This window comes from Rhinoraja longicauda, chromosome 42 (assembly GCF_053455715.1).
Source record: "Rhinoraja longicauda isolate Sanriku21f chromosome 42, sRhiLon1.1, whole genome shotgun sequence".
Lineage (NCBI taxonomy): Eukaryota > Metazoa > Chordata > Chondrichthyes > Rajiformes > Arhynchobatidae > Rhinoraja > Rhinoraja longicauda.
In genome coordinates, this window is record NC_135994.1 from 1,311,115 (window position 1) to 1,337,157 (window position 26,043).

At 44.0% G+C, this 26,043-nt stretch overlaps 1 protein-coding gene across 2 annotated transcripts in view; it reads right to left on the reverse strand.

Annotated features, from left to right (window-relative positions):
• cers5 (ceramide synthase 5) overlaps positions 1–26,043 on the reverse strand; it is a 70,874-nt gene that overhangs the window by 10,089 nt on the left and 34,742 nt on the right. For both annotated transcript variants that reach the window (XM_078431431.1, XM_078431430.1), the window contains exons 5-8: positions 17,093–17,143; positions 14,532–14,624; positions 7,852–7,980; positions 5,420–5,526 (exon numbers count right to left, since the gene is read on the reverse strand). In XM_078431431.1, coding sequence (XP_078287557.1) covers positions 5,420–5,526; positions 7,852–7,980; positions 14,532–14,624; positions 17,093–17,143 — 380 coding nt within the window. The remainder of the gene's footprint in view (positions 1–5,419; positions 5,527–7,851; positions 7,981–14,531; positions 14,625–17,092; positions 17,144–26,043) is intronic.

Sequence of the window (26,043 nt, forward strand, 5' to 3'; positions counted from 1 at the left end):
GTGTTGAGTGGATAGGAAACTGTATCTACAACCTCCCAGCGTTGAGCCATTCGGTCATGAAACATCCAGATATCCAGCATATCTAGAAACTGGAAATTCTGATGAATGAAATAACGAAAGATGCATGTACATTCTTTCACCCACCCTCCCTTTTACGTGCAGAGAATAATCGAGCCATTGTTTGGATGGCATTTGTGTGGTCATTTCCTTCCTTTCAACCCTCTGACCTGTTAATGTAAAGAAATGGGAGCAGGTCAGAGTTATTTTTAGAGATGCAAAACAATAACAATGGGCAGAACGTTTTCACAGCCATATGAATGAACTATTAAACTACATGGTCCAAGGCCAGTCGTATTTATGGGCAGAGGCATAGATAAATGCCAGTTTATAGCCTTCAATTCTGAATGAAGCCCAGCATCAAATATCAGGGTGAATTTTCACATGCACCAGTAAAATGGGTCATAGAGTCATACAGTGTGGAAACAGGCCCTTCGGCCCAACTCGCCCACACCGGCCAACAATGTCCCAGCTACACTAGTCCCACTTGCCAGCGCTTGGTCCATATCCCTCCAAACCTGTCCTATCCATGTACCTGTCTAACTTTTTCTTAAACGATGGGATAGTCCCAGCCTCAACTACCTCCTCTGGCACCTTTCTGTCATGAAATAAATGTTTGGAATCACCCAGTTATTACGATGCTAAAGGGTAATGAAACTACAATCCATTGAGAATTTACATACAAGGTAATTTTGGCAAAAAGCCAAGTAATTTGAGTAGTTAGACAAAGATATTGCTTCTTACAGCACTTTCTATTGCTATAGTTAAGAAACAACTTACATCTGCACTTTATGTGAACTTTACTATAATTAATACAGGACTGGGCATTAATAATAGAAACTATCTACGCAAATCCATTATTCTGTAATTACATCCTCGCAGTAAAGGTACCGACTTGCCACCACTGGCAGGGGAGGAGGTTAAAAGCAATTTACATCGGCAATTTCCATTGTCAGTGCGGGCAGAATTGTCTAATCATTTTTTTAAAGCAATCTTAAAATGGGGAATGAATTCCATTTGTTTACCCTGGTTCAATTAATCTTCAATCTTAGAATATAGCACAGTCAAAGGCCCTTTGCCCCACAGTGTCTGTGTCAAACATAATGCCAAGTTAAACTAATCTTCTCTGCCTGCAAATGATCCATATCCCTCCATTCTCTGCATATCCACGTGTCCATCTATGAGCCTCTTAAATGCCACTGTTGTATCACCCCTGACAGCAAGTCCAAGGCACTCACCACTCTCTAAAAAAACTTGCCCCGCACATCTCCTTTAAACTTTGCCCCTTCCATCTTCTAACCTGCTAAATTTGGTCTTCATTCTTCGTGCACGATAGCACGGGAGATTTTGTGTGCTATAGAGGTTAGCTGGGCTTGTTGCTCCAGATGACCTATCAGTGATCTGATGAACATGTGGAAGCAAGAGAAAGAACTCCATTGGGCTCCACTGTAAAGCCTTATGCGGATGTGAACGTCTGCCAGCACTCATTTGCTTGGTCTGAACTTGACTGGCAAGTGATTCTATGCTCTCCAATCTGGGAATAGCCACTTGAACGAGGTGCCAGAGATCTTGGAATGTGCTCGGGTACATGCACCACAATCAAACCAAAAACAGCAACAGCAGCTCGCACATTACATCCAATCAAACCACTGAAAGTGTTTACATGGTGAAAGCAAGTTCATTATCACCTGTACACACCACACACTTGGTTTTCCTTGCCTACAGTTTTCACATCTGCTGCACTGTGGGAGATTTGCTGTTTGAGAATCCCATTTGAAGCTGGGTTGTATAAAATGATCTCCACTTTAGCAGCTAAAAGGAAGACAGACTTTAAGGCATGGATGTTGTATAGCAAAAGGAAGTCTGAAAACTCCACCAATCTTGGCCACCTTGGGAACTCACTACTCAAGACAGCCAGCGATACTCAGCCAACTGGTGTATTCAAGGTGAACATTGATGGTCCGTTTGACAATCGAGGGATACAGGGTCTGTTTGCATGCTGTGCGAGTCTGTAACAGTTTCACCTATTAAGGGCATCGAGAGTTGTGGATTGTGCAGGAAAATGTCATGGGGTAGAAGATCAGCTCTGATGAAAGGCCAGGGGGCAGCGCAAAGAGGAAAGGTTGAGACACAGGAAACTGTAGATGCTGGAATTTTGAGCAAAACACAAAGAACACAGCGAGTCACTCACTGACTCACAGAGGGAACGGGCAGCTAAAATACTTCATAATTTGTTTCGTGGAACAATCTCCATATATTAGCCCACATCAGGAATGCAGAAAGACTATTAAAATTATTGGGGAAATGGGATATTTAGGAGCCAGGTTAGACTTCATGGGCTGAGGAAACATGGCAATTAGGATCCTTCGAATTCCAAGGAGAAGCAACTAGGAATTTGTCTACTTGGAGCAGGAGCCAGTATTTTTCCATGCTACACGAGTTATGGGCAACTTTATACGGCTTCACTAGCGCTCATGCAACTCTCTGCACAGTGCCCCGCACAAGGGTATGCATATCACAGCACTGCAGGGTGTGATGCTGGTGGTAAAATAAGCTCCTGGCTTTCCATTAATCTGGTAAACCTATCCCCTGCGAGTCAGAGACCAGCAGATCTGAGCAACCTGCAGCTCTCACGCATCACCAGAGAATTCACTTGAGTGACAGTCTTAACAAATACATTTGGGACATGGTGACAGGAGAAGTCACTACACCGCAGACAAGGCAGTGCGGGAGCCTCGACAACCTACCAGTTACAAAGTGAGGGCAGGTCCCTCCAAATCCTGCAATCGGGGACACAAGAATTTAGCCAGTGAAGAAAGCGAATGGTATGTTAGCATTCATAGTAAGAGGATTTGAGTATAGGAGCAGGGAGGTTCTGCTGCAGTTGTACAGGGCCTTGGTGAGACCGCACCTGGAGTATTGTGTGCAGTTTTGGTCTCCTAATCTGAGGAAAGACGTTCTTGCCATAGAGGGAGTACAGAGAAGGTTCACCAGATTGACCCCTGGGATGGCAGGACTTTCATATGAAGAAAGACTGGATAGACTGGGCTTGTACTCGTTGGAATTTAGAAGACTGAGGGGGGGTCTTATAGAAACATATAAAATTCTTAAGGGGTTGGAGAGGCTAGATGCGGGAAGATTGTTCCCGATGTTGGGGGAGTCCAGAACCAGGGGTCACAGCTTAAGGATAAGGGGGAAGTCTTTTAGGACCGAGATGAGAAAACATTTCTTCACACAGAGAGTGGTGAGTCTGTGGAATTCTCTGCCACAGAAGGTAGTTGAGGCCAGTTCATTGGCTATATTTAAGAGGGAGTTAGATGTGGCCCTTTTTGCTAAAGGGATCAGGGGGTATGGAGAGAAGGCAGGTACAGGTTACTGAGCTGGATGATCAGCCATGATCATAGGGCGGCACGGTGGCGCAGCGGTAGAGTTGCTGCCTTACAGCGAATGCAACGCCGGAGACTCAGGTTCGATCCTGACTACGGGCGCCGTCTGTATGGAGTTTGTACGTTCTCCCCGTGACCTGCGTGGGTTTTCTCCGAGATCTTCGGTTTCCTCCCACACTCCAAAGACGTGCAGGTTTGTAGGTTAATTGACTGGGTAAATGTAAAAACTGTCCCTGGTGTGTGTAGGATAGTGTTAATGTGCGGGGATCACTGGGCGGCGCGGACTTGGTGGGCCGAAAGGGCCTGTTTCCGTGCTGTAGAATCTAAATCTAAATATTGAATGGCGGTGCAGGCTCGAAGGGCCGAATGGCCTACTCCTGCACCTATTTTCTATGTTTCTATGTTTCTAAAACAAAATAAGAATATAGAAAGCAAATCAATTATCAATTTTCATTGCCTTGTGAAAACCTGCAAAGCAACTCGCGTTAGGCTTTGCATTGTGGTGATATGTCAGATCGTGCTGGCACTCCAATACCCTAACAGATGACAAAAGCATTTGGAGCGAGACCAGAACCTGGACTTAAAATGGAAATATTCCAGAAACCAAAATTAATGTTGCTCTTCAGAGTCTCTCCATTTGGCAAGGAAAAAAAAGTAATGACCATTGTTAATCTACAACGCAGCTGTTCTGACCGTCAGTGACACTGTCTGCACCAAGATATTTTCACTCACAGTGCCACAACGCTCAAAACAAGAAACACGAAGAAACAGCGAGGAGTAGGTTACACTTCTCCCAGACTGCAGCCAGCTCTCTCATCAGAGGAGAGATTCAGAGAAAATATACAGGGAGGAGGTGGACACTCAGTCCATCAGGTCCATGTTGGAAGCAAAATAAATCACACTTTAATTCTACCTTCCCCCAATGGATGGCACAGTGGCACAGCTGGTGGAGTTGCTGCTTCACAGCGTCAGAGACCGGTACAATCCTGACCTCGGGTGCTGTCTGTGTGGAGTTTGCACGTTCTCCCTGTGACCGTGCGGGTTTCCTCTGGGCGCTCCGGTTTCATCACACATCCCAAAGACGTTAAATCGGTTAATTGGCCTCTGTAAATTACCCCCTAGTGTGTAGAGTATAGATTAGAAAGTGGGATAACATGGAACTAGCGTGAACGGGTAATTGATGGTTGGTGTGCACTCGATGGGACGAAGAGCCTTCCACGCCGTATCTCTATATTGAACTAAATGGGTCTAACGCTGCCGGTCACAGCTCTTCTAGTCTTTTTTTGGGGAGGGGGGTGGGGGAGGGCAGGTGGTAAAGAATGTTAATTGGCATTGATAATGGCAACTTATTTTGTTGGAAGAGTGGAGACAGTGTCTCATGGAAATGACTCTTCAGGATACAAACATTTTCCTGCTCCCTTCATTTTATGAATTAGATCCCACTAGAGTTCCAAAGGCGGCACAAGGAACGGCAGATGCTGGAACCTTGAGCAAAAAAACAAAATGCTGGAGTAGCTCAGCGGGTCAGGCAGCATCTGTGGGAGGAATGGACAGACGATGTTTCGAGTCTGAAGAATGGTCACAGCCTGAAACATAGTCTGTCCATTCCCTCCACAGATGCTGCCTGTTCCTCCAGCCACTTTTGTTTTTTAGCTCAGTTCTAAAGCGTTGCCATTAGGAGGGAGACCTTATGTAATATGTAGCTAGCAATCTGGCATATACAATCAAAGGGAAAGGTTTTCTTCCAAATGCCCCAAGCTTCTTTACTATAATTCCCAACATATTTTAGAAAATCCAAGTGCATTTTTCCAAGTAAATTGAATTTTTATACACATTATTCCACCAATGCAGAATTCATCAGAAAACTAAACTATCAAAAAGAAATTGACAATCAGTGATATTCTTATAGATCAGTTTCTCTCTTCCCCAGGATCTCAGCAAGAGGTCCAAACCTCCCCAGCACAGCTATTACTCACCAGAATGGGTAAATGCCAAGCCTACTGCTGACGAAGACAAAACCAAACATCACAAATAATGAGTCGCAAAGTCTTTGAAACTTGGCGTAGTTTGCTAATTTAGCAGCCTGGAAGGCAAAACAGAGAAAGAGCTCATTAGTGCCCTGTGTCGCAGAGCTGACGGGGCAAGAGATTAAAGCAAGGCCATCTGAGAAAACGGTCACAAAATGGAAAAAGATAACTAGTCCCTCTGTCCCTTGGATAGCGTCATTCTCAGTACACTCGAGATTAATTTGGAACATTTGAGGTTTGGGCAACTCTGCACCAACCCTCAGTACTCTTACTTCAGTCCAGCTTTGACTCAACCTGAAAAAGTCATTTTCAACTTACACTTTATGCACTCTGTTGAGTAAATTGACAAATTGTGGTGAGTACAGACAATTAAAACGAGCAATACATCACTGGGCTGCTTGGACGGACGGTGCTACGAACATGAGAGAATCAAAATGCTTTGATAGTTTTGTGAGCCTCATTACTCCTTAACCACAATCAAGACAACCACTAAACAATTTCAGCTGAGAAATTTCCAATATAACATTGTGTGCATTTGCAAGAGTGATCACACACACAATGCTCCAAATACTTTCCAGCACTGGGAAAAGATTCCACAAAATTGATCCAAAAATATTTACAGACGGAATACAAGCCATCACTTGACCGGCAAACACCATCCTGTTTGGCTTCACAGAAAATCATGCTTCAGGCACAGATCCCATCGCCCCTGCTAGATGCAGGAGTGTAACTGGGCATCCAGTCTGACCTCTGCTTCAAACTCCACACCTGCAGCCTGCTCCCTCAAGTGTCTCCCATCCCACAAGCTGTCTAAGACATCTCATTCCTTCTGTTTTTATAAAAACCCATCTGCGAACAGCCTCCTCTACTACATCTAAAAGAGATTTCAACTCATTCAGAAACCCAAGGTCGAAGAGCATAAAGCACACCAATGGCTGACGTTTTCGCCAAACACCATGGTTTGCAGGTCCCAGGCAATCAGCAACATAATCATTCCACTTCAGAGGCCTGAACCATCGCTTTCTAGCCCTGCAGCATTCATCCAACCAGACACTTTCACCCAACCTTCAGACTTTGTTCACTGGACATGCACACTTGTCCCTTCACTGTTACAGACCTACACCTCAAATTCAATTTGGTGCCAAGTCCAAAGCTTTCTGCCCCACCCTATTTTGAGAGCTTCAAGTTCCTAGGTATAACTGTCACCAGTGATTTGGCCTAGGTCCAACCACTTCAACACCACAACCAAGAAAGCACATCAATTTTTAAAAAAAGACAAAGTGTTGAACTAACTCAGCGGGTCAGGCTGCATCGCTGGAGAACATGGATAAGTGATGTTTTGGGTTGGGTCTGAAGAACAGTCCTGACCTGAAATGGCACCTATCCATGTTCTCCAGAGAAGCTGCCTGACCTGCTGAGTTACTCCAGCACCATGTCATTTTTGTAAACCAGCATCTGCAGTTCCTTGTTTCTCCAAGCACACCAATACCTTTACTTCCTCTGAAGGAATCGTGAAAAGCATCGTAACGGAATGCATCACGGTTTGTTATGGGCAACTGCTCTGCCCTCAAGACTGGAAGAAATTGCAGAGTTCTCACACAGCCCAATTCATTATTCCCCCACCCAGCCTCCCCCACCCAAATCGATACCATCCACACTTAACTCAGGAAAGCAGCCAACGTAATCAGGACCAGTAATTTCTACACGGTGAAACCAAAATGTATAAAAATGGCCTTTATTAAAATCTGACAATGTGCACTTTAACCACATGTTTTCAGTCAGAGAGTTGTGAATCTGTGGAATTCTCTGCCTCAGAAGGCAGTGGAGGCCAATTCTCTGAATGCATTCAAGAGAGAGCTAGATAGAGCTCTTAAGGATAGCGGAGTCAGGGGGTATGGGGAGAAGGCAGGAACGGGGTACTGATTGAGAATGATCAGCCATGATCACATTGAATGGTGGTGCTGGCTCGAAGGGCCGAATGGCCTCCTCCTGCACCTATTGTCTATGTGATTTTTTCTATTACAAATCTCAAATTGTGGAGTAGAAAGGCAAATAAATAAATGATGGGTCTTTGTAGGGCACTGTAACCATCATCTGAACAAGGTTATCATAAATGAGGGGACTGTAACCATTATCTGAACTAGGTTATCAGACCGAAGTTTTAGACATTCCCAGATGGGGTTTTTTCCCCCGCCTTCTTCTCACGGCTTTCACTTTCTGTGGGGGCTTTCTTTGTAATTTTTTACTGTGCTGGTGACAGCCGTCAACAGCCAAATGTCACTGTCCGATTGGGACTGAGAACCAATTACCCTCCACTCTGCAGAGAATCGCAGATTCCTTGCAGGCAGGTATATCCGCAGCATTTAACAAAATATTCTCACCTCTAAAAGGAAATCAGATGCGTCGTGAAGGCACATGACTAGTGTTCCAACCCGCACCATGTTGTTGACGTAAGAAAATGTGATCAATCCGACCGTTGCAAGGTGATGAAGAAACATAATGAGGAAATCCTGCAAGAGAACAAGATGGCAGTCAGTCGACCGATTAACACAAACTACACGGTGCGAATAGGAGGGAGCTACAGCTGGGGTCTCCGCTTCTCCCTCCTACTGCACGGTTACCAGGTTTCCATGCATCAACACACCACAGTTTTTGAGAGGGGATGGGAGAAGGAATCCACGATATCTCAAATCTCACAAACTTTGACTGGGAGAAGCACTGTAACTCCAACCCTTTTCAGTCCCTACGGTTTGCATTAAAAACAAGCTGAAGAACCTGTCGTACCAGCATGCAAAATATCTGCTGTGCTCAACGCCCAGAAATACTCAACTGAACAAGAGCAACTTTTTCAGAATACCAAAGATGCTGCAGATGCTGGAAATCTGAAATCAACACAGGAAATGCTACAGATGTTCAGCAAGTCAGGCAGCATCTGTGGAGGGAGAGAAAGAGAGTTGTTTCAGGTTTAAGATGCAGAGAAAGGGAAAACGAAAGGAGAGAACAAATGCAAAGGCATGAGGGATTAAACGACAAAGGACGATCGATGGTGCAAGGTGGAGAAGGGGGTGGTTATTGGGAGTCAGTGCAGAACGCTTATATATGTAAAAATACCAGAGAAATGCAGAGAGAAGGCTGGAAATCTGCAATGAAGTGCCGCACTTACTGATTGTCTGCAACTGTTTAACTCTAAGAAATTCTATTATTGCTATTGTATAAAATCTCACCACAAAATTAACCTCTCACGTTAAAATCATTATTAAGTTATTTTTTCCCCCGAGTGAAAGGAAGCAAAATAGGGGAAAAAAATCTTCCCAAACACTCAAAGACAAATTCTAATGAAAATTAAATTTTGCCATCAGAAACTAATCCATTCACCTAATCTTCTAAAGTTTACATAAATTTTCAGATTCTGAGTGACAATGGCAGTGCACTGTCCAAAAGCAACAAAAAAAAATTAAAGAAAAATCACAAGACATCAGAAAATGTAACCTTCCAATAAAAATGTGGTTAAAATTCCAGAAACAAAAAGTGAACTAGCTCCATTCGGCTACACGAATTTCATCATGCCAACCATTTTATTCAAATGGGAGAGGAGGGGATTGCGATGAGGATTCTCCAACTTACAATTAAAACATCAAGTGCAAGGAAACTGGCATTTAATTTAGCTAGTCTGGATGAGAGTCAAACGTAGCCAGAGACCCAGAAATTGTATCATACTTGATTGATGCAAAGAATATTTGCTCAAAATTCTTCTCTCATCTATTTTAGCTTTTAAACTGCCTGACTTTTAAACTAAAAGTCAGGTAGTTTAAAAGCATCAGTTGAAGCATGGGTTCATGCTTTTGACAATATAGCAGACAGGAACATCAGACAGCCCTGGGGCATCCACAGAAGCCAGTGTAAGTGGCTCTCTTTATGGTCTGCTACTTTGGAACGGCAAGCAATGATAACAACTGTACACAGAGAGTATGGGCACAAAAGAACACGAGAAATAAAAACAAGAGGCTATTTGGTCCCTTGCGATTAAATCATAGGTGATCATTTGGGAATCAGCATGTCAGGTAGCATTTGTGGAGGGCAATGTCCTTCTTCAGTACACTCTGACTGCTCCCCCTCCATGATTCTTACTGCTCCTCGACCATATTTTCACCCAGACTCGCTACTACAGCCACGTGCCCTTCCTTAGTACTCTGTCCATTTCCCAAAACGGATGCTGCCTGACCCGCCGAGTTCCTTCAGCACTATTTTTTGCTCAAGATTCCAACATCTGCACTCTTGAGTTTCCATGTCTGATATTTTTCCTCAGTGTCATGTTCCTCTGCTAAACCTATATCTCATGGTTCACTCTGGTGACAGAGTAAGCGAGTGAAGGAAAGAGCCAGACTACATGAGGCCTGCCAACACTGCCTGGGAGATATTCCAGAGACCAAGCGGTTAACCTCTGTTTGACACCTCTCAATGGCAACAATCTTTGACTGAACCCTTCGCTTGGGCAATCACAAGCACACAGCCTCCCACCCACAGCGACGGCCTGCAGAGTAATGCAGCTCCCTGTTGCAAAAGAAAATGCCTTCCCTTGGTCAGCAACTTTAGAAAAATAATAATACAAATGCACTGCAAGTCCTTAAAGTTCAAGGAGTCGAGACAGCAGTTCAAATCTCCAGGCAAGTTCAGCTTCGACAGAGAGCACAGGGGAAACTGGAAAATGCAGCAAGTGAGACCCATGTGATTAGAATTAAAGAGGAAGCTAATTAAGCAGAAAACTAAAGAGGCAAGGGACACACACAAAGTGCTGGACAAACTCTAAGCCCAGTGCAAGGCAAGTGCAAACAGCCCTGGCTACAAGGAGCACACAGACAGCAATGTTGAAACTGGTGATGACAAAGAGCAAGCCAAGAGGGAGCCATTTAGAACAGCAGGTGAATGAATGCACAATAGCCCAGTCAAATGATACACAAGGGTAAGGAGGGAAATGTGACAAGCGAGCACGATGGAAAATGGGATCTTCTTTCCAATAAAAAGAGCTTGATAGGTACAAGAAGACAGATGGAGTTTACCAGCATTTTCTACTGCAAAGTTACACACACATGCCGGGCAACAAACTTTGGTCTCGATCAAGAACATGTCCGACAGACACATGTTTTGAAAGCAGGGCACATTCAAGGGCAAGCGAGGAAGAAAAGGAGATGGAGTTTAAAAAGGCCCATCAGTATGGGAGGAGTGCAGTATCATATCACCAGCAAGTTTACATTTCTTCAGCAGATTCATAAAACTCAAAGAAGGAATTCTTAAGTCCAAAGAGTAACTTTTAAACACTTCTATGTTTTTTGTTGTGTCACTACATTTAAATTAAAAAATATTAACTGATGCCATCAGTTGATATAATGTTCTAGATCATAGGAAAGTTTGGATTCCCCAAAGTTCTCTGCTTAGATTTTGGCAAGAACTGGCAGTGATTTAAACATTAAATGTCACAATCATACTTTCTAAAAAAGGGACACCGAATTGGAATGAAACTCGCAGTCAGAGAGGTCATGCTTGTGACCATTTCTGAGCTGAGACCAGCTTGCAAACACAGTCTTTAATTTAAAAGCCAAGGTAATTAATTTATCAGATATAGCATGCATACGACAAGCAGCTGAGTGGTCACAAGACACTATCCAAATGAAAGATGCTAGATTTTTACATTAAGCAGGAGATAAACCATTTTAATCTGCTAACCACTTTAGATTAAAACCCACCCACACTGGAGTGTGATCTGTACCAATCCATTGCAGAGGGTTTGTGTCCGTCCCGATTGTATAATAGACAATAGGTGCAGGAGTAGGCCATTCGGCCCTTCAAGCCAGCACCGCCATTCAATGTGATCATGGCTGATCATTCTCAATCAGTACCCCGTTCCTGCCTGCTCCCCATACCCCCTGACTCCGCTATCCTTAAGAGCTCTATCTAGCTCTCTCTTGAATGCATTCAGAGAATTGGCCTCCACTGCCTTCTGAGGCAGAGAATTCCACAGATTCACAACTCTCTGACTGAAAAGGTTTTCCCTCATCTCCGTTCTAAATGTCCTACCCCTTATTCTTAAACTGTGGCCCCTTGTTCTGGACTTCCCCAACATTGGGAACATGTTTCCTGCCTCTAACGTGTCCAACCCCTTAATAATCTTATACGTTTCGATAAGATCTCCTCTCATCCTTCTAAATTCCAGTGTATACAAGCCTAGTCGCTCCAGTCTTTCAACATAACTAGGAAGGAAAATTGCTCACAGCTTCTATTTACCACGTCAATTTTTACTCACCACCTGCAACTGAAAGCAGAAACGTCTCCCTTTGAGCAAATAACATGCAACACCTTCCCACATTATCAACTATACACCCTATCTCATCGGTATCTCTTTGCCCAGGATCTTTTAAAGAACTAACCTGTTCCTGTTCCAATGTCATCTGCAAATGTCACCATTCATTTGGGGACCCGATGAAAATTATTGCCAACATACCAACTAGAAATGGTCGCAGAACGGCAGCAGTCGGACATGGTGACCAATTTGCAATTGGTCAGGAAAAATGTATCTATTCTCCTTTAAGAACATTTGTAAAAAGAAGGCATCACAAAATGCTGGAGTAACTCAGCAGGTCAGGCAGCATCTAGGAAAGAGGGAATGGGTGACGTTTCGGGTCGAGACCCTTCTTCAGACTGATAGAAAAAAGTTTGCAATTCTTCAAATTATCCTTACTCTTCTACAGTAATCTCCCAAGTCGTAGCTTGTAAAAAGGTGTTTCTAAAGTTCAAGAATATCAGATAGACTGCATGCCTGTTAGTTCCTTAACAAATTCAAGGGCTTCACAAGACTGGAACAGGCCATCTGGCCTGACCAGCCCATGCGTTTATGCTTCACTTAAGCCAGCTTCCAACCTTCCCCAGTCAACACGTGCCTCTATTCCTTTCTGTCTCATCAACTTCTCCTGCCTCCTCCCAAATGAATCGATACTATTCAACTCAACTACTTCTTCCAGGAGCAAGTTCCACATTCTCACTACTTTTGGGATAGTGAAGGTTCTTCATAATTTCCCATAGAGTCATCCAGCATGGAAACAAGCCCTTCAGCCCAACTTGGCCATGCCGATCAATATGTTCCATCTATGCTGATCCCACCTGCCTCCGTTTGGACTAATTCCCTCTAAACCTTTCCATGTACCTGTCCAAATGTCTTTTAAATGTTATGGTACCGGTCTCAACTACCTCGTCTGACAGCTTGTTCCATATACTCACACTGTGTGAAAAAGTTCCCCTCAGTTTCCTATTAAATCGTTCCCCATTCACCTTAAACCCATGTCCTCGGGTTATTGATTCCCATACACGGGTAAAAGATTCAGTGCATTCGCTCTATCTATTCCCCTCGTGATTTTATGCACTCATTAGATTTCTTGAATTTCTCTTATAACAATAGTATTTCTTCCCCACAGGCAAAACATTCTCTCTGCATCCACTCTTTAAAAATCCTTCATGATTAAAAAAAAAACTATTGGGTCAATTCAGTGAGGTCTGTTGAATGGCAATTAATTAGACGGAAGGATCAATCCTGGGGCCAACTTGTTCTGCAAGACTAACTGAATCAGTGGAGCAACTCACTGATGCATCAGGAGGCTTGCTGGCAACTTTAACGGAGGAATGGAATTTCAAATGATTTAACCGCAACTGAATACCACACGAGTTACTGGACTATGATTGTGATTTTATTCCAAACTACAATTAAATTGAGGAAAAGACTCAAAGGTTTTAGAAGACATCCTTGAGAAAAGGTGAAACATGCTCATTGACTCTTACAGATCTGGGACCCACGACCACTTCATGGGGAAAAGGAACATTCAGGGTGGTATTGAGAGCAGAGCCCATGCATTGGGAATAAATGCCTTGTTTAAGAGTCATTAAGACAGACACAAATAGGTATGGCCAAGGAGGATAAGGTCCTAATGCAGGCAAATGGGGTTAGCATAGATGGGCAAAAAAGGTCAGTATGGACTTGGTGGCCAAAGGGCACATTCCTGTGCTGCACGACTCCATGACTATGACATGGTGGAATGAACGCATCACCTCAAGCCAACTGTCTGCCCCCTCTGTCAGGTACCACCTGCCCCATCTAGGGAAGAGGCTGCCACTGGCCTCTTCAGCCATCTCCGAGCCCACAGGATTGGAGAAGCCAGTGCACCTCAATCCTGTGGGACTGTCGGAGAAAGCAGGTTCTTTGCGCCTTCAGCAAAAACAGGGTTGTCTTGGTTTTAATGCTCATAGAAATTCATCCTTAAACCATTCATTACAAAAATGGTTTTGGTTCAACTTTGCTTCCTTCATGAAAGGTGGGAAAGCTGCATCACATAACCAAACACTTCAGCAGCTTTATGCAGTCCAGTACTTTGCAATGTAACCAGCCATTATCTGAGCACCTGCTGCCAAGAGGCTTTGTTGAAACAACGTGGCACAAATAAAGGAGATAGAGCAAATAGTTTGTAAAAATAAGATTTAGATAAAATGAAGTGCTCATTTTTCCCCCCACCTGCTTACACAGTACTTAAATGGCTAATTATATAAAAGTTGAGCATATGCAGGGTAAAAGCTGTTCTTGCATTCAAAATGGTTCTCCAATTAGAAAATAAAAAGAAATTAGGATGCTAGTATCACAAAAGAAAAAGCAGAAAATTGCAGGACATGTTCCCCTGTATTCCCCATTTCCAACAGAGAAGCTTTCAGAAACAGATCCCAGCCCAGAGGGCAGCCATTTGGCTCGTCAGGTTTGAGCCAGCTCTTTCGAAGACAGAAATGTAACATAAAACTGCCAAATTGATAAGTTGTCAAACTACAGGGAAATAACGAGGTGAAAATTAGACTATTGTGTTCAGGGCTTGAGTGGACCCAATTGGTCAAAGAGCCTTCCTCTCCTGTTATAGTAAGTGATTAAGTAAAGAAAAACTGTAATTTGACCAGCATCTGCAATGCTGGAGTTTCCAACCAATTTAGAAGAGATTACACCAATGGTTGGAACTCAATAGGAAATCCAGCTGCTTACCTTTCTTTTAATATCTGTGAACTGTGAAAACATCAGCGACCAGTAGAATGACAGCTCCATTATGTAATAATAATACATGTCAAATTCCAGTTGCTGTAGGAAAAGGAGAAAAAATGTTATTTGCCAATGTATAGTCTCATGTACAAAAGAAAAAGAGTCCCTGTATAAAACACAAATATCACAAGCTAATGAGAGCCTTGAAATCACACGGTTGAACGCATCCTATTTAGATCAGTCTTTTCTTTATAAAAGCAGTCAATATTGTTCTTAACTACATTAAAAAACTGTAATTGATAGCTCTTATTGTATTGAGCCAGATTAAACCTGATATATTGATCATATTTCACACTGTTGTATAAAAGGCCTTATTGGTCTCCAAAATTTCAAAAGCCTTCAATCTTCTTTAAATATATAAAATGAGGGTTTGTGTCAGGGAGGTTTCCTTAAGCGATACAGGGTGGAAGTAATTAAAGTGACCTTTTGACAATAGACAATAGGTGCAGGAGGATGCCATTCGGCCCTTCGAGCCAGCACCGCCATTCAATGTGATCATGGCTGATCATTCTCAATCAGTACCCCGTTCCTGCCTTCTCCCCATACCCCCTGACTCCGCTATCCTTAAGAGCTCTATCTAGCTCTCTTGAATGCAGAGGAGAAATAGATTTTTGGATTGGATTGCTTAAAATATACCCTCTCAACTGCAACACATGACAGAATGTGTCTTTGTTTCATTAAACTTCCTGTAGTCTATGTAATAGTCATTAAAATTTACTCCAGAACTTTGTTTTTTTCTCTCCTTTGTACACCTTGGGTATGCAAGCAAAGAATTTCACTGTGCCTTGTCACATGTGCCAATAAAGTATTCCATTCCATTCCTTACAAACAATAGCAATCACAGGAGTCTAGACCAAAGGATAGGAAACGCCAATTGCATTTGAGTATCAAAGAGCATATAAGATAAAAAGCAATGGATGTCTATTAACAATGGAGAAAATGGAAAGCGTGCAGAGATTACAGCCTCATTCAAACAGCATAATCAGTCAAGTAGACAAGACAGCTGGTGCTTTTAAAAAGCATTGAGATTCATAGCGCTCTTTTTAAAAAGTTTAGTGTCACATTCTTATGCCAGAGGTTTGAAGAATGATCAGCAACAGGTAACATTAATGTGGCTTCTCTCCCCATAGAGGTCATCTGGCCTGCTGAATTTTTCCAGCATTTTATATTTTTCCACGACTTTTGGGTAGGAAGGGTATGGGCCAAATGCAGGCAAATGGCACTAGGCTAGTAGACCAACTTGGGCCGAATGCCTGTTTCTTTGCTGTACAGCTCCATGACTCAAGCCTAGATGAAGTTCAAATCTTGGTCCCCAGATGTAGAGGCAAGTAAATGAATTCCATAGGAATTTTTTCAGGTCATTTAAAATATGTCTGAAGAAGAGTCTCGACCCGAAAAGTCACCCATTCCCCCTCTCCTAGATGCTGCCTGACTTGCTGAGTTACTCCAGCATTTTGTGATACCTAAAATATGTTTGATTTTTTTAAATTTTTTAAATAGGGTTACATTCTATAATCCTTTAACAGGGCCCCACATTATAAATCAGTCTTGGCTTATTAACAGAAATTGGGTGCAGTTTTATTAGTGATGTATTTGGCAATAACCACAAGTGATTCCCAACCAGTAGTTTCTGTTCCTTAATACATGGGAAAAAGGGCAAACTGCAGGACAGTAACCCAACAAGAATTACTACTTTACTGGTGCAACAGTTGGAGTCGATGAGCAAATTAATTCTATTTTACACTGCCAATTTAGACGCTGGCTACTCACAGCAGCTGTGAAAAAATCTTTTTACTGTGATTTGAAATGAAAATTTTAAAGTTTGCCAAACTTACAGGGAACTTTGAGATAACCCGTGCAAAAGGAGCTCTGATCAAAAGCATGGATATTTCTTTCTTTTTTTTTAATTTTGAAAGTAAACAAATAGAAAGAGGCCGAAGCATTGAGTATAAGAGTTGGGATGCCACGCGTACAAAACATTGGTAAGACCGCACTAAAGAGTATTGTGTACAGTTCTGGTCACTGCACTACAGGAAGGATGTGGTAGCAATAGAAAGATTGCAGAAGAGATTCACCAGGAAGTTGCCTGGAATGGAGATCTTTAAGTTACCAGGAGAGATTGGATTAGGGGGCTGGTTATATTCTTATTGGAATGTTGGGGGCTGAAGGAGTGACCTTCATAAAATTATGAGGGGCTTGGATAGATAGATTGTCAGTCTCTTTCCCAGAGTAGGGGAGTCCAAAAGTAGAGGACACAAATTTAAGAGGAGAAGTGTAAATTGTTCCACTCAGAGGGTGGTGGTTGACTGGAACGGGATGTCAGAGGTGGTTGTAGAGGCAGAAACAATATAAAAAGGCATTTCGACAGGTACTTAGTCAAGAAAGGCATAGAGGGATAAGGGCCTAATATAGGCAAATGGGATTAGCAGAGATAGGCATCCCAGTTGACGAGGTGGGCCGAATGACCTGTTTCTATGTTGTACAATTCTCCATTATTCAGCTCTCACCTGATATGGGTAGTTATACCAGCAATGCCGTGTGTCCCAGAACCAGGGAGCCTGAAAAAAAGCAGAGGCATAGTTTGATTCTGCAGTGATCATTAGACTGGACTGGTCAATTTAGACATTAGAAATGCTCCCACTTCAGCCAACCTCTTTTCAAACAGTTTCTCCCTAACAGTTTTGCTTCATCCTAAGGGCAGCAACTCTTCAGGTCAGGGGCCCGTTGCATAGGCACATCTCAGTAACTTGGTTTCTCTTGGTACATAGCCACCCCTCTCAGTGAATTCACCCACTGCGCTGGGGGAGTCACACGTCTCCAACAAACTAGGATGCGGCAAGATGCTACAGGAAAATCAAGCCGGTCCAGTCAGCCCTTTACACAAATTTTGAGTTAAAAAAAATAACACATACATTTCTGTCAGCCAAAACATTATGACCACTGACAGGTGAAGTGAATAACATTGATTATCTTGTGACAATGGCACCTGTCAAGGGGTGGGATATATTAGGCAGCAAGTACACAATCAGTTCTTGAAGTTGATGTGTTGGGTGCAGGAGAAATGGGCAGGAGTAAAGAACTGAGCGACTTTGACAAGGGCCAAATTGTTACGGCCAGACAACTGGGTCAGAGCATCTCTGAAACGGCAAGGCTTGTGGGGTGCTCCCGGTCAGCAGTGGTGAGTACCTACCGACAGTGGTCCGAAGAGGGACAAACCACAAACCGGCAGGGTGTTGGGTGCCCAAGGCTCATCGATGCGCGAGGGCAACGAAGGCTATCCCGTCTGGTCCGAACCGACAGAAGGTCTACTGTGGCACAAGTCACAGAAATTTTAATGGAGGTCACAGGAGGAATGTGTCACAATGCACAGTGCATCGCACCCTGCTGTGTATGGGGCTGCACACGGAGGACCAACAGCATATTAGGCAGGTAGTCATAATGTTTTGGCTCATCAGGTCATAATGTTATGGCTGATTGAAACCCTGCCCAAAACCCTGGCCAGAGCTGGCATTGTATATTCAATCAAAAACACAATTTGAAAAGGCAATCATAACCAGGACCTATTATGATCCACTTTGTTTTTAATAGAGGAAGCAGTGTGCACCAGTCTCCTCAGCATTGAGGTGGTTGTAGATTTAAGCTGCGCTCTAGGATCACAGGATCAAGGCTGATGCAGGAAAGCAGTACAACGGGCGGCTATGTTGCAAGGATAGATGTGCTGTCCTTCAGACAAGATCTTGAAAATGGCCCACAGGGAAAATCCCAGAGCAGAAATCTGAGCAGTTTTCTGCCCCACCAACACAAAAAGCGTCCAGGCTAATACTTATCCATCAAAAGGACTATCTGATTGTGGGAGCTTGTATGGCAAAAAAAAACATGGCTGCTGCATTTCTTTATAATAGTGCCAATTTTCAAAACAATGTTGAAAACCAAGCAACTGCAGCAAGAATGTAGAAAACCCACAACATCTGGACAGACAGATGGACGAAAAGGGAGCTCCCTGCATGGCAGGAGCAAAAAATGCAGCAGCACTGATTTATTTTCCGTCAGACTCGTCACCATTCACGACCATGGACAAGGCAATAGACAATAGGTGCAGGAGAAGCCTATTCGGCCCTTCGAGCCAGCACCGCCATTCAATGTGATCATGGCTGATCATTCTCAATCAGTACCCGGTTCCTGCCTTCTCCCCATACCCCCTGACTTCGCTATCCTTAAGAGCTCTATCTAGCTCTCTCTTGAATGCATTCAGATAATTGGCCTCCACTGCCTTCTGAGGCAGAGAATTCCACAGATTTACAACTCTGACTGAAAACGGTTTTCCTCATCTCTGTTCTAAATGGCATACCCCTTATTCTTAAAACTGTGGCCCCTGGTTCTGGACTCCCCCAACATTTTATAACATGTTTCCTGCCTCTAACGTGTCCAACCCCTTAATAATCTTATATGTTTCGATAAGATCCCCTCTCATCCTTCTAAATTCCAGTGTATACAAGCCTAGTCGCTTCAGTCTTTCAACATATGACAGTCCCACCATTCCGGGAATTAACCTAGTAAACCTACGCTGCACGCCCTCAATAGCAAGAATATCCTTCCTCAAATTTGGAGACTAAAACTGCACAGTACTCCAGGTGCGGTCTCACTAGGGCCCTGTACAACTGCAGAAGGACCTCTTTGCTCCTATACTCAACTCCTCTTGTTATGAAGGCCAACATTCCATTGGCTTTCTTCACTGCCTGCTGTACCTGCATGCTTCCTTTCAGTGACTGATGCACTAGGACACCCAGATCTCATTGTACGTCCTCTGTTCCTAACTTGACACCATTCAGATAATAATCTGCCTTACTATTCTTACCACCAAAGTGGATAACCTCACACTTATCCACATTAAACTGCATCTGCCATGCATCCGCCCACTCACACAACCTGTCCAAGTCACCCTGCAACCTCAGCATCTTCCTCACAGTTCACACTGCCACCCAGCTTGGTATCATCCGCAAATTTGCTAATGGTACTTTTAATCCCTTCATCCAAGTCATTAATGTATATTGTAAATAGCTGCGGTCCCAGCACCGAGCCTTGCGGTACCCCACTAGTCACTGCCTGCCATTCTGAAAGGGACCCATTTATCCCCACTCTTTGCTTTCTGTCTGTCAACCAATTTTCTACCCATGTCAGTACCCTACCTCCAATACCATGTGCTCTAATTTTGCCCACTAATCTCCTATGTGGGACCTTGTCGAAGGCTTTCTGAATGTCAAGGTACACTACATCCACCGGCTCTCCCCAGTCAATTTTCCTAGTTACATCCTCAGAAAATTCCAGAAGATTAGTCCACAATGATTTCCCCTTCGTAAATCCATGCTGACTTGGAACGATCCTGTTACTGCTATCCAAATGCTCCGTAATTTCGTTTTTTATAATTGACTCCAGCATCTTCCCCACCACTGATGTCAGACTAACTGGTCTATAATTTCCCGTTTTGTCTCTCCCTCCTTTCTTAAGAAGTGGGATAACATTAGCTACCCTCCAAACCACAGGAACTGATCCTGAATCTATAGAACATTGGAAAATGATCACCAATGCGTCCATGATTTCTAGAGCCATCTCCTTAAGTACCCTGGGATGCAGACCATCAGGCCCTGGGGATTTATCAGCCTTCAGTCCCATCAGTCTACCCAACACCATTTCCGGCCTAATGTGAATTTCCTTCAGTTCCTCCGTCACCCTAGGATCTCTGGCCACTAGAACATCTGGGAGATTGTTTGTATCTTCCTTAGTGAAGACAGATCCAAAGTACCGGTTCAACTCGTCTACCATTTCCTTGTTCCCCATAATAAATTCCCTTGCTTCTGTCTTCAAGGGACCCTTGCAAAGCTTGTCTCCGCTATGAAACCTGCAAACCTGCCCTCTTGATCCTGCCCCCACTGCCCTTCTGAAGGATGTCATTGCAATAGCCGGTCCCAGCATCCTCTCTATTATCAACAGTTCTCTGGCCACTGGCACTGTTCCAACCAGTTTCAAGCACGCGGTGGTCCAGCCCCTACTGAAAAAACCTAACCTAGACCCCACCTTGCCTAGCAACTACAGACCCATTTCCAAACTGCCATTCCTGTCAAAAGTCCTTGAAAAGGCAAATCTAAACCAATTAGTGCCCTACCTGCACCAATACACCATCCTGGAAAGTTTCCAGTCAGGTTTCAGAGCCCACCACAGCACAGAGTCTGCCTTGTTGAAGATACACAACGACCTGCTTCTCGCCATCGACACCGGCGACTGTGCAATCCTGCTCCTTCTCGACCTCAGCGCAGCGTTCGATACAGTGGACCACACCATCCTTATTGACCGTCTCCGGTACGCGGTTGGCATTGATGGCACTGCCCTGAGCTGGTTCGCTTCGTACCTCAAAGATAGGAGTTTTGCCATCAACATAGGCAGTTATTCCTCTGCTCCAGCTAGCCTCTCCTGCGGAGTTCCACAAGGCTCCATCCTAGGCCCCATTCTCTTCTCTCTATACATGCTCCCCCTTGGCCAAATCATTCAAAGGCACGGCATTTCTTTCCACTGCTATGCCGATGACACTCAGCTTTACGTCCCCCTGAAACCCAACAACCAGTCAAATTTAAACAGCCTCTTACACTGCCTTGAGGACATAAAATGTTGGATGGCACAGAACTTCCTCCAATTAAATGAGAGCAAGTCTGAGGTCATCCTATTCGGCCCCCCCGACTCCATCAAATCGATAACAGGCAGTCTTGGAAGTCTATCCTGCCTAGTCAAACCGCATGTCAAAAACCTCGGCATGATATTTGACTCTGCATTAAAATTTGATAAGCAAGTCAACGCTGTGGTAAAAGCCAGCTTCTTCCAACTTCGAACCATAGCTAAAATCAAACCTTTCCTCCAATTCGACGACACAGAAAAAATAATTCACGCTTTCATTTCCTCCCGCCTAGACTACTGCAACTCCCTATACACTGGGATCAGCCAATCTTCCCTGTCCCGCCTGCAACTGGTCCAAAACGCCGCAGCGAGACTCCTGACGGGTACCCGTAAAAGGGACCACATCACCCCGATTCTGGCCTCTCTCCACTGGCTCCCTGTACGGTACAGAATCAACTTCAAGCTCCTCCTATTCACGTATAAAGCCCTAAATGGACATCCCCCCCCTACATCAAAAATCTTCTAACCCCCCTCTCTAACTCCCGGTCCCTCAGGTCGGCCGACTTGGGGCTACTCACTATCCCGCGGTCTAGGCTTAAGCTCAGGGGTGACCGCGCTTTTGCAGTTGCAGCTCCTAGACTGTGGAACAGCATCCCTCTCCCCATCAGAACTGCCCCCTCCATCGACTCCTTTAAGTCCAGGCTCAAAACCTATTTCTACTCCCTAGCGTTTGAGGCTCATTGAGGAGGCGCTGTGAACTGTTTGCGTGCTACTGTATGTTTCATTTTTTTTCCTTAGTACCTAATCAGATGTACAGCACTTTGGTCAACGTGGGTTGTTTTTAAATGTGCTATACAAATAAAATTGACTTGACTTGACTTGACCCTCATTTGCCTTGACTATTATTTTCCTCTTCACATACCAAAAAAGCTTTTACTATCCTCCTTTATATTATTGGCTAGCTTACCCTCGTACCTCATCTTTTCTCCCTGTATTGCCTTTTTAGTTATCTTCTGTGCTTTTTAAAAGAGTCCCAATCCTCTGGCTTCCCACCCTTCTTTGCTATGTTATACTTCTTCTCTTTTATTTTTATGCTGTCCTTGACTTCCCTTGTCAGCCACGGGTGCCTCTTACACCCCTTAGAGTCTTTCCTCCTCTTTGGGATAAATTGATCCTGCAACTTCTGCATTATTCCCAGGAATACCTGCCATTGCTGCTCCACCGTCTTCCCTGTTAGGGCCTCCTTCCAGTCAAATCTGGCCAGCTCCTGCCTCATGCCTCTGTAATCCCCTTTGCTATCCTGTAATACTGACACTTCCGATTTTCCCTTCTCCCTCTCAATTTGTAGAGTAAAACTTATCATATTATGATCACTGCCTCCTAATGGCTCTTTTACCTCGAGTTCCCTTATCAGATCAGGTTGATTACACAACACTAAATCCAGAATTGCCTTCTCCCTGGTAGGCTCCAGTACAAGCTGTTCTAAGAATCCATCTCGGAGACACTCCATAAACTCCCTTTCCTGGGGTCCATTACCAACCTGATTTTCCCAGTCTACCTGCATGTTGAAATCTCCCATAACCACCGTAGCATTACATTTGCGACATGCCAATTTTAGCTCTTGATTCAACTTGCACCCTATGTCGAGGCTACTGTTTGGGGGCCTGTAGATAACTTCCATTAGGGTATTTTTACCCTTACAATTCCTCATTTCTATCCATACTGATTTTACATCTTCTGATTCTATGTTACCCCTTGCAAGGGAATGAATATCATTCCTTACCAACAGAGCAACCCCACCCCCTCTGCCCACCTGTCTGTCTTTTCTATACGTTGTGTACCCCTGAATATTCAGTTCCCAGCCCTGGTCCTCTTGTAGCCATGTCTCTGTAATTCCCACAACATCATACTTGCCAATGTCTAACTGAGCCTCAAGCTCATCCACTTTATTTTTTATACTTTGCGCATTTAAATACAACACTTTAACTTCGGTATTCACCTCCCCTCTCACTCCGGTCACCATTGGCCCTGACCTTACTCTCTTATCCCATCTAGAACTTATGGATCTACAACAGGGAACCTCCCTCAAAATCCAAAGTCAGGACACACTCCAAAGTGCTGTCGCTCTTCCACAGTTCGGGGTTACAGAAACTTAACAACTCGCACCTGGGGGAAACAATTAAAATGGCAGGTGGCAAAACACAACAAGGTTGCTTTCCTTACTCAGCAATTAACTCAGCTCAGGCAAACGGAACAGGAAACTGCAACATGCTTTTTAACGATCTTGGTGCAAGAGTTTAAACCCCATGGAGACAAAACGTTGGAATGAGTGCAAAAATCAGAGGACGTCACTGTGCCAGAGTCCCGCAGGAGGAAGTGGAGGTACACTGGGTTAATTCCCAACTCCAAATCAAACCCAACTACGAGGAGGGCTGCCAGATATCAGGATGATGACAGTCAACGAGCCACATCACACGTTCGCCACCCCATCCTCTTCCGCGGATTGGCAGTTGGAACAGCGGAGACTCGAGAGCAGGTCATCTCTAGACCTAACCTGGCATGTTTTAGAGATGTATTGCCAGTGGGTCCAGCAGAGAGAACCAAAACAGGAGGCAAAATGAGCAGCCCACCTCATGGTTTGGTAGTCAGGAGCACGGTACAGTCTAGACCTGGCTTAGAATAGTTTGGAAAGTTTTATTCTGGCCCAAGTTGCTCAATCAGACACGTTGGCCTCTTGCCTCCCAGACTAATGAGAGGTGTATAAAGACATACACAAAGGGACAAAAATAAACAGGCTCCGGGATCAGAGTGTTTCTCACTCGTATCCATAACCCAGAGCAGAAAGCCACAATGCTGAAGAGATTGAAATCGACAAATGTTCAACTCGGTCAAGAGGGCAACACACAGTTTTACGTCAACTGCCCACTTGTTGTGAACTTCTGGCAGCAACTGTGGGACAGACCAATAAAACGTTAGGGCAAGGCACAACCCTGACTGCTTAGACAACAGCACTCATTTTGTGCTACCGTTCAAGACAAACTTCCATGCCACAGATTGCATAGAGTTCTGCCTTTATTGTCACGTGACAGCCTCAGGAAAGCAGGGCAGCTCTTCAGCACAGGTCCTGCGGCACACTTGGGCTTCATGAATGCAGAATGAAAACGGCCCCAGAGCCTGGACAACTGACTGCGAGGAACTGACGGGAGAAATGTCCTTTCAAAATCAAAGTGAAAGGCAAACACATTTTTTTTATTCCCACACAGTTCAGACAAAAAACACCACAAGCTCCCTTCGAAATAGATTCACTAAAACAGCACTGGGAGGAAACAAAATACGTGGACTGGATACACAAAACACCTTGAATTAGCAGGTAGTGGATCAATGAATACCTTCCCTCCAGGTTTTCTGATCTCTACCACCCCCAAAAGATGCTGGATGATGGAAATAGAAACTGAAAGTGCTGGAAATATTCAGCAGGTTGGGCAGCATCTGTGAAGAAAGAAACAGAGTTCAGGTCTTGGGCCTGAAAGATTAACTCTGTTCCTCCTTCCACAGATGCGGATAAACCTGCTGAGTATTTCCAGCTTTGTCAGATTTTGTTGTATTTCCTAATTGCTGCAGACTGAATGTTGAAATCAGGGCACATCACTGTGCTAGTACGCCTTAATTCTTTAAAGAAACACGAGAAAAGAAAGTAGAGAGACGGACCAAGCAGATGGAATGGACAAAACTCCCAAGTAGAAGAGTAGTCGGGCTAAATGGCTTATTTTTTCTGTTAAACTATGCTTCATCTTTTTTCGTCCCGCAACAGACAGTCTTTAAGCGAAAATAGAGCGCACCATTTTTCTTGGTGCTCTGCATTACAGGCCCTGCATTACAGACCATGACACCCGTTTAGGCAGGTTGAACTATCTGTGGAATGCAGGGTCAATGTTATGTCCAAGGAAAATTCAGCAGTGCAGAAGGCCAAGGATGTCCTGCGAAACGGAAATCAGGCTTTGCGCTATTGCATGGTGTGCAAAGTAAAAATCCAGAACGTCAGGTGCCAGTAGGAATGGACATCGGAATTCTAATATTGTAGAGAGGTTGAGCGACAGGTTGGTAGGAAGAGCTAGGCCAGATATCAGGATTGGTGATAACACACATGCATGGTTGGAGGATTGGTTAACAGGCACATGATCGAACAGGAATAAACAAGTCATTTTTGGGTTGGGAGGCTGTGAGAAGCAGTGTGCCACAGGAATTGATGCAAGAGTCCCAGACGTTCACAATCTACGATCAGAGGTTTAGATGGGAGAAATCAAATGCAATACGTCCTTACTAGCTGCAGAGCAAGAATTAAAAGCTGGTGGAGGAACCCCAAGAGGGGATAGTACAGTATATTAAGTGAAGAGATCCATCATTGGAGAGTTCAGATTCCATAAGCCAAAAAATAACGTAGATATTGGAAATCCCCAAAAAATTAAAAATGCTGTTAACAGTGGAAGCTCACCCGAAACACTGTAGGTGACCTTTCATTTCATTTCACTGCACATCTTGTAAGTGTATGTAACAAATAAACTTGACTTGACTTAACCTTGTTTCTTTTGCCACAGATACTGCCTATATTCAGAATGATATTTTAATTACTTTTTAAATAACACATGCAGATCTTGAGCGTTGCAAGGACCTGCTTGTACACCAGAGGAAGGTGGGTAACAGGAGCAATGCACATGTGGACAGTAATCCCGGAAGTGGGGCCCATGAAAGTGGATACGACCCTCGGTGTCCGTCCACCCAACCGATGTGTCAGGCG